Source organism: Hemicordylus capensis, chromosome 14 (genome assembly GCF_027244095.1).
Source record: "Hemicordylus capensis ecotype Gifberg chromosome 14, rHemCap1.1.pri, whole genome shotgun sequence".
Taxonomy (NCBI): Eukaryota; Metazoa; Chordata; class Lepidosauria; order Squamata; family Cordylidae; genus Hemicordylus; species Hemicordylus capensis.
Genome location: NC_069670.1, coordinates 11,430,931 through 11,445,674, shown reverse-complemented (window position 1 = coordinate 11,445,674; position 14,744 = coordinate 11,430,931). Strand labels below are relative to the sequence as shown.

General features: G+C 53.8%; 2 protein-coding genes across 7 annotated transcripts in view; one reads left to right on the top strand and one right to left on the bottom strand.

Moving 5' to 3' along the window:
- Positions 1-376: 376 nt before the first annotated feature.
- Positions 377-4,516, bottom strand: NUDT22 (nudix hydrolase 22). Of its 4 annotated transcripts, none has more exons than XM_053277212.1 (6): positions 4,370-4,516; positions 2,998-3,533; positions 2,661-2,774; positions 2,482-2,579; positions 1,343-1,436; positions 377-809 (listed from the first exon to the last, which is right to left on the bottom strand). In XM_053277212.1, the coding sequence occupies exons 2-6, from the start codon at positions 3,469-3,471 to the stop codon at positions 705-707; spliced, it is 885 nt and encodes a 294-aa protein (XP_053133187.1). In that variant the 5' UTR covers positions 3,472-3,533; positions 4,370-4,516; the 3' UTR covers positions 377-704. The 4 variants fall into 4 exon arrangements, 3 of the variants coding, with proteins under 3 accessions (XP_053133187.1, XP_053133186.1, XP_053133185.1); XM_053277211.1 differs by lacking the exon at positions 4,370-4,516 and adding an exon at positions 4,089-4,169; XR_008312112.1 differs by lacking the exon at positions 4,370-4,516 and having other exon boundaries at positions 1,343-1,440; positions 2,998-4,205.
- A 6,843-nt stretch (positions 4,517-11,359) lies between these two features.
- Positions 11,360-14,744, top strand: part of DNAJC4 (DnaJ heat shock protein family (Hsp40) member C4) — a 28,304-nt gene continuing 24,919 nt past the window's right edge. The window contains exon 1 of one of the 3 annotated variants that reach the window (XM_053278664.1): positions 11,360-11,515. The gene's annotated coding sequence lies outside the window, so the exon portion shown is untranslated. The other 2 variants (XM_053278665.1, XM_053278666.1) reach the window with 2 other exon arrangements.

Below are 14,744 nucleotides of genomic sequence, written 5' to 3'. Positions count from 1 at the left end.
GCTGCAAAGATGGGGCCTTAAAAAAAAAAACCCACCCCATTTTCTGCCCAGACTTGTTCATGCCGGGGAGCTTCCTTGACTTCACCCATCCGCGTCCCTGTGTGCCGTTTCAGCATGCAAAGAGAAACGCAGGGCAGCGATTCTGTAGTTCCTGGAAACCCACAGGGTCGTTTGCGGGGGCTTTTTCATCTTCTCAGTTTATAAACCAGGTACCTCGGGGGACCCCTGACGATGCAGAAAGCACGGCCTTGTTTTGGGTGGCCCCGCTTCACTTCCAAACAGGTCCCTGACCGGTGGAGTCGGCTGTGAGAAGGAAGGACGGATTGAAGCACAGGGCAGTACGCCCAGGCCTTGGGCATATCGCAGGAAATACAAAGCGGGTTAAAAAAACGCTTTATTAACAGGAACGAAGGGAGGATGCTCAGACGCTGACACAGGGTACGAATGCATGACGCCGGCAGTGCGAAATGAACGAAACGCGACTCCTTTTTTTGAGAAGCGGAGCTGGCCAGAAGATGGGAATTGGCCGGTTGGGTTTCCGGGGTTGGGGGCCTAGCACACCCCACCCCATCGTGCCCCTGGCTCGATATCTTTGCTTTGGCAAAGGCCTGGTGGCTCTTGGGAGGAGAGAGCTTTGTCAAAGAAGTTCTGAATCGCCCCTGAGAACGGCCGGCGTCTTCCGAGCGCCTCCTCCGATGGGCACGTCACTGGCTCGCCCCCATCACCGCTCTGTAGAGTCTGATGGCCCCTTTGGCCGATGGGCAGAGCTCTTGCCACAGCCCGGCGCTTGGCTCCATCGTCAAGACATCCTGAGTGGCCAGAGAAGGAGAGTCCCAAGTTAACAGAGGCCGAGGAATAGGGTGGGTGGGCGGCGTCTCAGCAGGGGATGATCAAGCCCCCGGCGTCGCCCCTGGGGATTCGCGGGATGAGCAGGCCTCCACAAATCCACCTGCCAGCTTGCCAGTGCCCCCGCCCCCCCCCCCCGCCCCGGCCAGCAGGGCACCCAGGACCACACAGAGCCGAGGGGCAGGGGATAATTCAGTGACCCCCCACACACACACGGCTGGGGCAGCACCTCTCCCCCCACCAGACGCCACTGAACCTGGCCGTAAGCTTAATATATATATATATATATATTTACATTTAGAAAACTCCCCCTTCAAGCCGGGCCCGAACTGATTCGGACTTCGAGTCGACCTGGGGCCCAGCTCGACATGCACAGATCCAAACTGGGCCCGGTTCGGTTTGATGCGAGTCTGGTTCTATCCGGACTGAACCGGAGTTCCCAGTTCCATGCACACACTGGCGATATCCCTCCCCGCTTTGGAGGCCCCACACTTACTTGTCTGCTCACAAAGATGATACTGGTGGATTCCTGGGCTTCGGGGCCTCCGAGGGTGTAGTTGTGCCTCACCTGCTCAGAAGACAGGCTGCACCTGGCTGGCAGAAGGGCTCTGTGAGTGTGCGGGAGGCTGAAGGCGACGCGCCAGGGGACAGCAAGGACGGAGGACCCGTGTGGGGCAGACTGGCGAGGGTAGGGCTGCACCACTTCGGCCCCACAACTTTGGACTACAACTCCCATCACCCCCAGAGACGGCGGTGGTGGGAGTTGTATTCCAACGAGCACAGCCCTGGGTCAGAATGTCGGACTCGGAGCGGAGAGGCCCAGACGCCACTCCCCGCTCGGACCTGAGTCGCCTCTGACCGGTCAGCTGCCCCCAGCCTAACCCTCCGCCACAGTAAAGTGGCCAAGTGTTGACGGAAGGGAATCCGGGATCTCCCCCCCCCGCCCCATTAATATTTTGCAGACTCTCAAGCCCTGGAAATATCCCGCCTTGCTTTCCGGAGTCAGCGGTGCCCGATTCCTGGAGAACCCAGGTCGATCCTGAAGGGACAGCAACCCGGGCCACCTCACAGGGTTGTTGTACTGAGGGTGAAACAAAGGGCCTGCTCCCCTGAGCTCTTCGGAGGGGTGGTGGGAGGGTTGCCAAGTCGGACGGAAGTTATTCCTGGCGATATTCCTGGCCTCTCTCCCAGGGGCCCGCTGCGTTTCATTAGCGCACGAAGAGGAGCTGGGGCGGAGGCAGAGAAGCCCGGCCAGCCGGTGGAGGAGAAGGGGCCACCTGGCCCCTTAAGCAGGCCAACCTTTGCCCGAGGGGGGAGAAGCACCCTTGGAGGAAAAAAAGTCCCCAAAGTGTTTTCCAGTGCAAAAGGATGAGAAGATGGTTCCCTGCCCCAAAGGGCACACAGTCGCAAGGGAGACGCCAGCAACAGCCACGGACGGGGAGGAAACACTATGCTGGGCTGGGGAGGGCCACCTGCTCCCCACCACTAAAGAGACAAGAGCCCCCCCCCACCCTTTTGAAAAGGTGCCTCCTGAGTCCTGGCCCAGGCAGCAGCAGGAGCGAGAACACTCAAGTCTGGGGCCAAATGGATCTCTGCTCTGCTCTTTGCGGCTTGGGGCGGGGGTTGCCATCTTACCGGACGTAGAATTCGGCGCTGGAGCGGCCGGCGCTGGTCTCGTTCTGAGCAATCCCGATCAGCGCCGGGCTGCTTAAAGTGGAGGCCGGCAGGTTCACCTGGAAAGCGGAGAGAGTGGTTGGAAGAGCCACGGGAGGGTAGGGGAGCTGGGGAGTTGGCCCGGCCCGGCCGTCTCTCACCTCGTCCTGGATCTCCCGCAGCACCGAAGAGAACACCTCCTGGACCACCAGCTCTCCAGGGAGGTCCTGGTGGCGGATGGGTCCCTGGGAAGAGGCCGTGCAACCTGCCACCGCCTGGAAAGACATGCAGGTCACTTGGATGTCTCCTGTCTGAGGGGCACACAGCCCTGCAGTGTGGGGCACGGCATGCAAGGGGACGAGGAGGAAAGGGGAGCCGGAGGTGTGGGGGGGGGCATCTAGGGCTGGCCTGTCTTCCCAGGAAACGGTCCCTACCGTTCCGTGGGGCTTCCCCCCCTCCCCGCTCCCCACTTCCCTCCCCACCCGGGGCAATTCGAACCTGGGGCTCCGGGTGTCCTCCGGGGATGTCGACCTTCCCGGGGGCTTCTCCCACGGACAGGCTGCGCCGCAGGAAGACACACTGGTCGTCGGCCGTGTGCAGGATGGCGCCCACCCCCAGGGGGTCGGCCAGGTAGGCCTGGCTGTCCCCCAAGTCCCGGCTCCCCCTCTGCCGCAGGCGCCCGGCCCGCTCGGCCAGGTTGGTGCCCACGAAGTCCTTATAGCAGGTGAGGCCCAGGCGGAACCGGAAGGGGCCTCCTTCCAGCAGCTCCACCGAGTGGAGGCGGAACTTGGCCCCGTCAAACAGCCACGGGCTCTGCTGCCGGCGGGCCGCCCAGGCGCTCTCGATCTGGGCCTGGTCCCCGGGCAGCGGGTGCCGGTCATACAGCGGGGAGAGCTCCGCCTGGGCCTGGGACTCCGCGATGCCCGCCGGAGAGGGGCTCTGGAAGAGGAGGGAGATCTCCGGGTCCATCATCTTCCACCGGCCCTGTTCACTGGAGAGCGCTGGGCTCACGGCGGGGTGGGGGCCACAGACACCTGGAAGACAAGCACAATGGTGTTTCCCCACCTTGGCCGCTGGGGTAGACTGCACCCGTCCATGGAGGTTCCATTTCACCATCGGACGGGGAATAGCCTTTGATGGGCTTGTCCTTCATGGACAGGTCCGATGCTTGCAGCATCTCTGAAGGCCGCGAATACCACAGATTTGTGATGTGCAGAGAAGTCTTTTTGTCTGTCCTGAACTTGTCAAACGCAAGTAGGTCAGATGGGCGCAGGGATGGTGAATGGTGGGGGCAGGACCCAGGCCATGCGTCGGTCCTCCTGACTAAGCAGCACTATGGGGCTCAGGACCAGAGCCTCTGCGCAGCAGGCAGCAGGTGCAGCTCCCAGATTCAGTCCCTGGCTGGCAGCATCTCCTCCAGGGAGGGCTGGGAGAGACTGCTGAGCCCCTGGAACCTGGGAGAGCCGCTGCCAGGCAGTGCCGACAGTCCAGAGCCAGGCGGGCGGACCAAGGGCCGGACTCGGTCAGGAGGCCGCGAAGAGCCCTAGGAGGAGATCGTGCGTCTCGGCGGCCCGGGGCTTAGCTGAGACCTTAGATGGCCGTCTCCGTCCTCCCCCGACCCTGCGCGCGCGTCTCAGCTTGCAATCTGCGCCGGTTTGCCAGGAGACGCGCGCGCGCGCGCGCACGGCTCCCACGCGCCCCCCCCCCTCTCCCCGCCGCAGAGCCAAGGCGCCGGTTTGGGGCGCAGCAGCTGGTCGCCGTGCAGATGGCGGGCAGCTGGCGGGGGGGCGGGCGGAGATCAGCCGCCGAGCGACGTGGCGCGAGCAGCAGAGGCTCCGGCGGTGCCCGCTCTGGGGGTGGGGCTCCTTACCTCCCCGCGGCTGCCTGCTGGTGCTGCTGCGGGCAGGGCAGGGCAGGGCAGGGCAGGCGCCCAGTCCCGGAAGGAAGGCAGGCTCAGTCTGCGGCTTCTGGAGTCCGGGCAGCCCCGCCTGGCAGCAGCAGCAGCAGCAGCAGCAGAGCAGACTCAGCCTGGCTGGCCACGGCGCACACCCGGCTGCTGCTGCTGCTGCCCCTCCCTTGCTCCGGGCGAGGGCTGGGTGCCCCCCGGCCGCCCAGCTCAGGCTTCAAGGAGAAGCTGCTCTGGAGGGGGCTGTGTCTCCTTTGCCCTTTTCCTCCTGGGCAAGATTGCGCCTCCCCACCCCCCGTCTCCAGGATCCTGCAGAAAGCTCGCCGGGCGATGGCGTGCGGCAGAGATCGCCCCCCGCCACTCCTGGGGGACCCCAGCAGGCCAGCCCCGAAGGGCTGCTGGTGGTGGTGGTGGTGGCGGCCAGCTGCCTGCCAGTGCCTAGTGGCACGAGCGCCGCGGGCTGCAGTTGTGCCGGGGGGAGGTTTTCCTGCAGATCGAGCCATTCAAGCCTCCGGCCAAAGGTCTCACTAGAAAGTCATCTTGAGGCGCCTGAGGCGGGCATGGATGGCACCGCTTCTTCCTTCTTCCTTTCTATGGAGAAGGAGAGCTGGTCTGCGGGTAGCAAGCAGGAATTATCTCCTTGGCTAAGCAGGGTCTGCCCTGGTTTGCATTTGGTTGGGAGGTGAGCCCCGGGAGAGATTCCCCTGAGGGGATCGTGGGGGGGCCGCTCTGGGAAGAGCATTTGGGTTCCCAGTTCCCTCCCTGGCAGCAGCATCTCCAAGAGAGGGCTGGGAGAGACTCCTGCCTGCAACCTGGGAGGAGCAGCCGCTGCCAGTCTGTGTTGACGATCCTGAGTGCAATGGACCAAGGGTCTGACTCAGGATATGGGAGCTGCCTGTGTTCCTTTGCCAAGGTTGCCACCTTTGGGCAACAGGCCCAATGCACAGATATTAAGCACGGGAGGTTTTCCCCAACACACAGTTTCCATGTCATGGCGGGGGGGGGAGAACTCCTCCCTCGGTGTTGCTGCTGCTGAAATCACAGGAGCAGGGCTGTTTGAAAGGTGACAACTGCAGTTGCCAACTTCCAGACCTGCCCCTGTTCCTGTGCTGTGGAGACAAAAGTATTGTCTCCACATTGCATTGCGTTGCTGTTAAAGACACCGGAGCAAAAGTTAGTTTCAAAAACAAACCGGTTGTTTGCCCAAGCTGCAGAAACGTACAGAAGAGGAAAAGAAAGAAGTAAGAGGTTCTGGTGACAGCGAAGTGAAAAGATCGAGCCGTCACGCTGATGGATAACGCTGCCGACTTCTCTGTCCTAATTTTCAGGGCTAACAGCCTTCTGATATTAAACCTGATGCTGCGTTTCGCCTGGTAATGGACGTAAAAAACAAGTGAGCCCTTGGGCAAAGAGTTATCAGATTATAACTTCTCCAATTTAATTATAAAGCACAGCCTGGCCCGTTTGCCTGCAACGTGAAATGCAATCCTTGCGGTTTAATAGAAATTGCTTTTCTACGGCGTGGGAGGAAGGATCTTTGGGTCCTTGCTCCAGTGTTCAGCCAGGGGGATTAATTTAGAGGTTCTCCAATTTGGGTCCTCAAATGGTGTTGGAGGACAACTCCCATTACCCACAGCCATGATGGCCTTTCGTGTGACTGGATACAGCCCAGACACAGTTTGACTGCTAAGCTTGAGAAGATTTCGCCCCCCCTTTCACTCCCCTCCAGGAGGGAATGCCTCTTCTCATACCATTTGAGAAAGAGGTATTCTCCCTGTGCTCTTACCCAGGAGGGGATGCCTCTTCTAATACAATCAGATAAGAGCCATTCTGCTTTCACTCCTGTCCAGGAGGGAATGCATCTTCTAATACTACCGGAGAAGAGGCATTTTGCTCCTTTGCTCTTACCCAGGAGGGAATACCTCTTATAAAATGGTACCTATTATAACACACCTGTATATCAGCTCAAAACAAATCAAATCATATTTCCCCAGCTTCAGAACGTTTGCATTTTTTAAAATTGATATGCATAATGCAGATCTCATCAATTACAACTCAGGTGGTTAATTGACAAGGGTGAGGCTCCTTCCTCTGCCTGAAGCCGCTGCCTCTGCAGAACGTAAATTGGTCCGCAATAATCCAATTCCACCAGCAGTCCCATCGGGGAACCCAAGCGCATGAAATGACAGGCCCCATCAGTGGCAGACGGCTGGCGTGTCACCATTTGAGATTAGGGGAGAAAATAGCTGTTGAAGAGTTCATTGCAGATGCAGGCGGGAGGAGAAAGAGCACCGATGCATCTGATTAGGATCACGACAGCATTAACAAGGAGATAGATCAGGCTGTCCAAACGGATCAAGAAGCAAATCCTCGGAGGCCCAACTCCCGAAGAGCTGGCCGGCTGCTTTATTAGCCCAAGTGTGTCTGAGAGGTTTAGCCTTTTATAGGGACTGGTTGCTTCGTGCCCAGTTCTGTAAATATTTCCCTCCTTTCCCTCCTCTCTTTTCTGGCTGCATTCTGGGGAACAATAATCCGTATCCTTGAAAGCCGATCCCTCTGCTTCGTCAGCCTCGGAGACTGAGGGAGCAGCCTTTGTTTGGTCGGCCTTCTCTCCCTTTTTATTAACCACATTTGGTCAACTCGGTGGGCCTTTTCCTAATGCTTTACATCCTTGCTTATCTCCTTCGTTATCCACAACGACATTGCATGCAAGCTGCGTATTGCCATTTTATGATCTCTCTCTCTCTCTCTCTCTCTCTCTCTCTCTCTCTCTCTCTCTCTCGTTGTTGTTGTTCTGGTCATTGATCATTATGTGTTGTGCAAAGAAGTACTTCCTCTGGTGGCTCCTAAACGTCTTGGCGATCAGTTTCATGGGATTACCCCTAGTTCGAGTGTTACACCCCTGCGAACTGAGCAAAGAGACACCTTTTTCAAGGGGTGATTCTCTTATATTTAGCCGGCGGAGAGCAACTGGCCCTATCCATCCCCAGCACAGCATCCTTCCTGTGGCTGTTGCTGGTATCGGCCTTGTGTTTCTTTTTTAGATCGTGACCCCTTTGGGGACCGGGGACCATCTTATTGATGCATTGTTTATTTTTCTCTGTCAACCGCTTTGAGAGCTTGGGTTGAAGAGTGGTATTACATACATATTTATTATTATTATTATTATTATTATTATTATTATTATTATTATTATTATGCGAGTGGGGGCGAAATCAGCGTTTGCTCAAGCAGAGCTGTAAAGAGCTCTGCCTGGAAGCGTGGAGAACCGCTGCCAGTTCAGGCTACGCTGAGCAGGACGGAGCAAGGGGGCTAGTCAAAGGCAGGCAGCTTCTGATCCATTGCCCCAAGCATGGTTTGCATGCAGAATGCCCCTGGCCCAGCAACTCCGGACAGAGCCGGGGAAGAAAGACGAAGACCCCCGTCTGAAACCTGGAGGGTGCAGCCGGTCAGTTTGGAGCTGGCTGGCCCAGGGGTCTGGCTCTCAGCATCCAGCATCCTCCTCTGTTCGGGCCTGGGCTTCACTGGCAGGGAGGGAGTGCGGTCCAGTGGTGACAGCCAGTGCTAGAATGAGAGGAGAGCTGGTCTGGTGGGAGCAAGCATGACTTGTCCCCATAGCTAAGCAGGGTCCACCCTGGTTGCATCTGAATGGGAGACTAGAAGTGTGAGCACTGGAAGATCTTCCCCTCAGGGGATGGAGCTGCTCTGGGAAGAGCAGAAGAAGGTTCCAAGTTCCCTCCCTGGCAGCATCTCCAAGGTAGGGCTGAGAGAGATTCCTGCCTGCAACCTTGGAGAAGCCACTGCCAGTCTGTGAAGACAATACTCAGCTAGATAGACCAAGGGTCTGACTCAGTATATGGCAGCTCCCTATGTTCCTAGAAGCCCGGCTGCTTTGGGGAGCCTTGTAGGGTGGGATTATAACCGTGGAGAACGTGTGGGCATGAATGTCGCTCCGCACCCATCCTGTGCTGCAGCAGCCGCCCCTCTGGCAATAGCTCCATTCAGGAAGAGATTTGCCCCACAGGAGGCTGTGTCTAATCTGATTTGTAATTGGCACTAATTAATTTTAATCCCAGTGGGAACCCTTCAGGGGGACAGATAATAACTGGAGAGGGGAGGTGGGGAGGTAGAAACTGGTGCTTCCAGTCTCCGTTTCCCACTTTACAATTTCCATTGCATCCTAACAAGAGTTGTAGCTAGACGAGGAGTCGAGCTGAAAACTCTTTCGGTGGCATTCTGGTTTTGCTGGGGATGGGGAGAGGAGAGCCGTAGGAGAGGAGAGCAGGTCTGGTGGCAGCCGGCAGGACTGGTCCCCTTTGCAAAGCAGAGTCCATCCTGGTTGCATTTGAATGGGAGACTAGAAGTGTGAGAAGCACTGTCAGATATTCCCCTGAGGGGATGGGGCCACTCTGGGGGAAGAGCACGTAGGTTGCAAGTCCCCTCCCTGGCAGCATCTCCAAGAGAGGGCTGGGAGAGACAACTGCCTACAACCCTGGAGAAGCCGCTGCCAGTCTGTGAAGACAATATTGAGCTAGATAGATCAATGGTCTGACTCAGTATATGGCAGTTTCCTATCTTCCACCTAGTCCCGGGTTCAGTCCCTGGCAGAATCTCCCAGGCGGGCAGGACTGCCTGGGACCGATTCCCTGTCTGAACCCGGCTGCTGCCAGTCAGTGCCTGACAATCCTGAGCTAGATGGACCAAGGGTCTGACTCAGTATAAGGCAACTGAGCTGCCTTATAGCCCACAGCAATTGGAGCTGCAGTTAGCGGATCTGTAGGAAAGCGTTTATTATTTGTGTGAATTTTTTGTTTTATAAACATTTAATGTTAACATTTATTCCTGTGTGGTGTTGCGTGCAAATGTCCTTATGTTTATATACACCCAGAGCAGAGTGGAAGAGCACTGGATGTTCTGCCTCAGGAAATACCCTAAGAAACGGCAGGGGAGAGGGGATATGTTGTAGAAATTTGGGGTTTGGGGTCATTTGTGCAGGGCATCCCCTTGATCCATGGATGGTCTTCCCAATCCCATCCAAGCCCCCAGAGCTGGCCTTTAGTCAAATGGTCACATGTAGTTGCCTCCTCCATTGTTTTCAACTTTTGAATACCTCCCGCCCCCGCCCCCCGGCCACAATTGCATTTGTCGTCTCTTTCACAACTCGGATGTACAGTTTTGCATGCAGGGTTTATCACTGACATAAAAGGCAACAAATGTGCATGTGTGGATCTGTAAACCCGCTTTTGCTCGGCCTATGTGTAAGCAAATGCAACAAAACGGTCTCCTCTAATCGGAAGGGAGCGTCCCCTTCCCCCAGAGGTTATCCTCCGTTTTGTGCATGATGTGCTTTGCACTCTCTCTCTCTCTTCCTAACCTCTTCTTCACACCATGGGGGGACCCCCATCTTCCGCTCCCCTGGCAACGGCTCCCTCTCTCCTGACTCTCGTGCTCAGCCACCCTGACTGCACCCATTGTAGGGGGAATCCCTTGGAAAGGAAAGGAATCATTGTCTCTGCCCGCCAGCGAAAGGATGAAGTCACTGTTGCAACTTGGACAAAAGTGGGTTTTGTTGGCAGGCTCTCGGCACCCTCTTCCTTTGGCACTGTTCCCACAACCCTGTTGCTGAGTGCTTGTGGCCTCTGCCTGTCCCCTCTCTCCCCAACATGTTCAGGGAGCACTGCTTTTTTCGATGGGGCTCCTCCCGGCCCTGGCATTTCCCGGCCCTTTCACCTCTGCATTTTGCCTGCATCGCTTGGCATAATTCCGCAGGGGGGGTCCTGAGCACAATTTGCATCTGTGGTTTCGTGACCTGAATTGCATGTCTGTGTGTGCTGACCCGAGCTGCTTGTGGCGGCTAGAAGAGAAAAAAAAAAATTCAGTGGCAGGGGGAAGCAGAAGGCCAGCGGCTGGCCCCAGCTGGGAGCCACAGACCTCCCTAGGATCGCCAGCTTCTGAACTGGGCCCCTGTCCATGCACCTTTAGCGGCCCTTGCATCAGCTGCAACGAGCAGGTCCTTCTGCTTCGCTCCAGGCCCTGGAAAGTGTCAACTCCTTCGGCTAAAGGCAGGGTGGGGGTGCTGTGCCTTCCAGAGACCAGAAAGCTCCATACTGGGCTGCCAACTCTGGCTGAAGCTATTCTTGGAGGTTTATCTTGGGGATAAATATTTCCTCCAATATCGAGCCATTGAACCTTCCAGGCTTGCTTTGGAAAGTCACCTGGGTGTTTTCCACACAGCAGCCTTTACCACAAGTTTACTGCCAGGCTTTACTGCGAGTTCGAAGTTGCCCCCCAAAACCGACGCAAAATTTGGATTATTCTTATTTTTTTAAACTCTGGATATAAACCAGGCTACACTCTTAACATGCAATGAAAAGCCCAAATTGTGTGTGAAGTGGACTCTGATAGTTTGCAGGGACTTTGGGGGGCAAATCTGGCCGAGATGTGAATGCACACCATTCAGGAGATGTGATGCAAGCTAAAAGCCCTGTGTGAAAAACGCCTTGGAGAGGGATACGGACTCCTGGAGATTCTCTAGGCCCAACCTGGAGGGTTGTTGTAAGTAACCTACTGAGCTCTTCTAGCCTAACAACTGGCCAGATCTTTATTGGTAGCATCATTTATGCGGTTTCTCTCCCACCCCTAGATAAATATATAGCGGGTGTGTGTGTGTGTGTATACACACAACTACACACACAATTTTCAAAGCTGCAAACAACTCCAAGTATGACCTGGCTCCCGGGAGGATGCAGTCAACAAAAAAAGAATACTGCAGTGTAAGACTATTTATTTATTAATAACAGAAATGTAACAACAGAGGGGCAAAAGAGCCGCCTTCAGCTACCCTGCTACTGTTGGGAAGGTGCAGTGCAACAGTGATGCATCAAGACACACGCACAATTGCTAGTTGCATACACACGTAGTGCATATGCGGGATTTAACTGTGTGCGTGTTTAGAATTACAGGCGCTGGAAAGCGGGGCACGTGACACGAGAAAAGGGCCAAGGTGACGGAAATGCCCGGATGTCGCGCCTTCTGCCCCCTCCTTCCTCGAAAGGGGCGGGGCTAGACGCAGCAGCCCTCAAAATGGCGGCCGCGGCTCGACCGCAAACCGTGAGTTTCTATGGTAACCGTCGTGTCCCCCCGCCATTACGGCTCCCCCCTCCTTTCAAACTCCCTCGTTCTTTGGGTGAGGTGGCGCCTTGTTGTTTCCTTGGCGACGCCCCCCATCTCCCATCCGGGATCCGGGGCCATCCCCACGGTACGCACAGCTACCCCCCCCCGGAACATTTGTCCTTCCATAATTGCTCTCCCTCTAACATTATTTCTAATGGGTGTCACCCTTATTTCCTTCCCCTGGAAGAATCAGCCCACCTACTTAGGTTCCGTCCTTCAGATTGCCTCCCACCTGCCTGGGGCTTAATGTTTAATGGGCTGGTCACATTTGTGGGGAGCTTCATTCGTAATAAATAATAATGTGGCGCCTTAAAGATTAAGATTTTTTTATTCTGTAGTGGTGATGGAGAGGAGAGCTGGTCTTGTGGGAGCAAGCATGACTTGTCCCCTTTGCTAAGCAGGGTCCACCCTGGTTTGCATTTGAATGGGAGACTACATGTGTGAGCCTGTAAGATATTCCCTTTAGGAGATAGGGCTTCCCTGGGAAGAGCACCTGCCTGCTTGTATGCAGAAGGTGCCAAGTTCCCTCCTGGCAGCATCTCCAAGATAGGGCCTGGAGAGACTCCTGCCTGCAACCTTGGAGAAGCCGCTGCCAGTCTGGGTAGACAAAACAACGCTAGATGGACCAAGGGTCAGGCTCAGTGTATGGCAGCTTCCTATGTATGATGTGCATAGAAATAAATATTCCTCCCCACCCCCCAATATTTTTCCCAATATCACAATCACAAACTCAGTCTTCAACAAGAACTGAAGACTGAATGGTCTAAATTTATTCAGTATTGGAACAGGGAATATAGTCAGGGTGTACAACACAAGTGTACAGGTGTAACTTTTTAAAACTTTCTGATCTGGAGATGATGTTATCAGTTGAGTTTAAAAAGAATGGTGGGTTATAAACGATGTTTTCTGTATGGCAGAGGTGTGGTGAGGGTTGATTTAATCTGTTAATGTAAACAACTTGAAGAGTTTATTTCTCTGTGTTTATCTGTGCAAGAATGACTGTGAATATTTACATACAAGTTTTGCTGGTTTTTTGTTAACTTTGTTTGATTTGGATGTGTATGCATCCTTGTGTACAGTTGTTTTTTATATTAATACACAATTTTAAAAAAAGATTTAACACATGTTTACCTTTAGCACAAATCTTACATCTGATGGAGGGCTTTCGTCCACAAAAATTCCTGCTACAATAAATTTTATTAGTCCTTTAATTGTGCTTTGGTGGTTTTTGCTACCACAAAAGAGCATAGGTCTCCCTCTGAAAGTAGTACTTTCCATAACAATACCTATAAAAAGTTCTATGGATGAAATGTGGATGTTTTTCCCATGAAGGCAGAATTTAATGGCCCATATAGCTTTCAACCAGTGTGGTCTTTAGACTCAAAGAAGATGTCTTTGGGGCTGTCAGGTTCATACATCCTCTAGTGGCTGTTGCTGTAGTCTGTCTTATGTTTCTTTTTTAGATTGTGAGCCCTTAGGAACATAGGAAGCTGCCACATACTGAGTCAGACCATCGGTCCCTCTAGCTCAGTATCGTCTACACAGACTGGCAGCGGCTTCTGCAAGGTTGCAGGCAGGAGTCTCTCTCAGCTTTATCTTGGAAAAGCCAGGGAGGAAACCTGGAACCTTCTGCTCTTCCCAGAGTGGATCCATCCCGGGAATATCTTACAGTGCTCACACATCAAGTCTCCTATCCATATGCAACCAGGACAGACCCTGCTTAGCTAAGTGGACAAGTCATTCTTGCTACCACAAGACCAGCTCTCCTCTCCAGGGGATGGGGAACCATTTTTTAAAATTATTATTATTAATAATAATAGTTATTATTTTGATTTCTATACCGCCCTTCCAAAAATTTAGTTGGAATTTTTTTAAAAAATTATATCTATGTAAACCACTTTGGGAACTTTTGTTGAAAAGTGGTACATAAATATTCATCGTATTTGTATCTCATAGTCAAGGGCGGACTGCATCTGAGCATGGAGGTTCTAGTTAGCTATTGTGAATAGTCACCAATAGACCTGTTCTCTGTTACTCCTTTATGCACACTTTATCTTCAAGATTGTCTGTTGAGCTTTGGCAACATAAGCCAGAGAATTTGCCCTTGTTGCTCTCTGCCTGCCTGTCCTATGGAGAGATTATTATTTATTTGGTGATAGCAGGATAGGAATGGGAACTAAGGGGTGAAGCTGAGCATTAACTGGGAGGTGAGAAGGTGTAGGCGTCCAGATTTCCCCACCACCAGCATCAGTGCTGTGCAAAGCAGTCCTTGTGGGGAGCTGAGATCCACCTGAGGGGAGTATATGAAGGCCAAAGAGAAATCTCCTCCCAGGATCTGCTCCTTGTTTTGTCTTGCTGGGGGTTGTTTTTTCCTTCCTTGAATTCCAGGAATGTCCCCCCTCCCCAGCCTTGACATGCCCACCCTGCCTGTGATGTCTCCGTTTGAGCTTAAGCGATCCCAGCACAGGAGTGGAGTTTGTCAGGAACGATGGTGTGTGAGGCAGGTCTGGCCGAAGAGTTAAGGAAACCCGACGACATTCTTGGAAGTTTATGGCTTTTCTTTTATTGTGTTCGGAGATAATCTTTTAATTTTTGACGTCAGTGTTACGTCAGTGTGAAGCACTGTGCTTTGATAGCATCTTCAGGCGCGGTTTGGTCGAGATACTATTTAGCTCTTCCTGTTTTTCTTCTCTTGCACAAACCAGGCTAGGGAAATAATGGTGGGTGTTCCATTTGGAGGAACATGGCAAAGGTTGTGTTTGAAACAAAGGCAGTGAACCTGGGAGCAGAACCAAGGTGACTTCAAAAGAATAACCCAGTGGGTCCTTCCCTGGTAACTCGCCCGTTTAAATCTCAAGATGCACACAGCATTCGTTGCTCTCTGTTTACCAGGGACAGTCCGTGGGGCCTGGGGCTCGTCCCCTGTAGAGCAGCGGTCTCTGTCTTGTCCTGATTTTTGCCTCGGTACATAGAAAGATGAAAACATCTTCGCGTCATCAAAATCGTCATCTCCTTTTATTTTTAAAGAAACTGCTGAGTGGGATAAATAACAATAATTCAAAGTATGTTTATCTTAAATGTCCAAAGCGTTGCCATCATCAGATTCCTCCCAGAAGAATTTAAGATCTGCAGACACACCGACTGTCCCTCATCACTGGCTGAGATC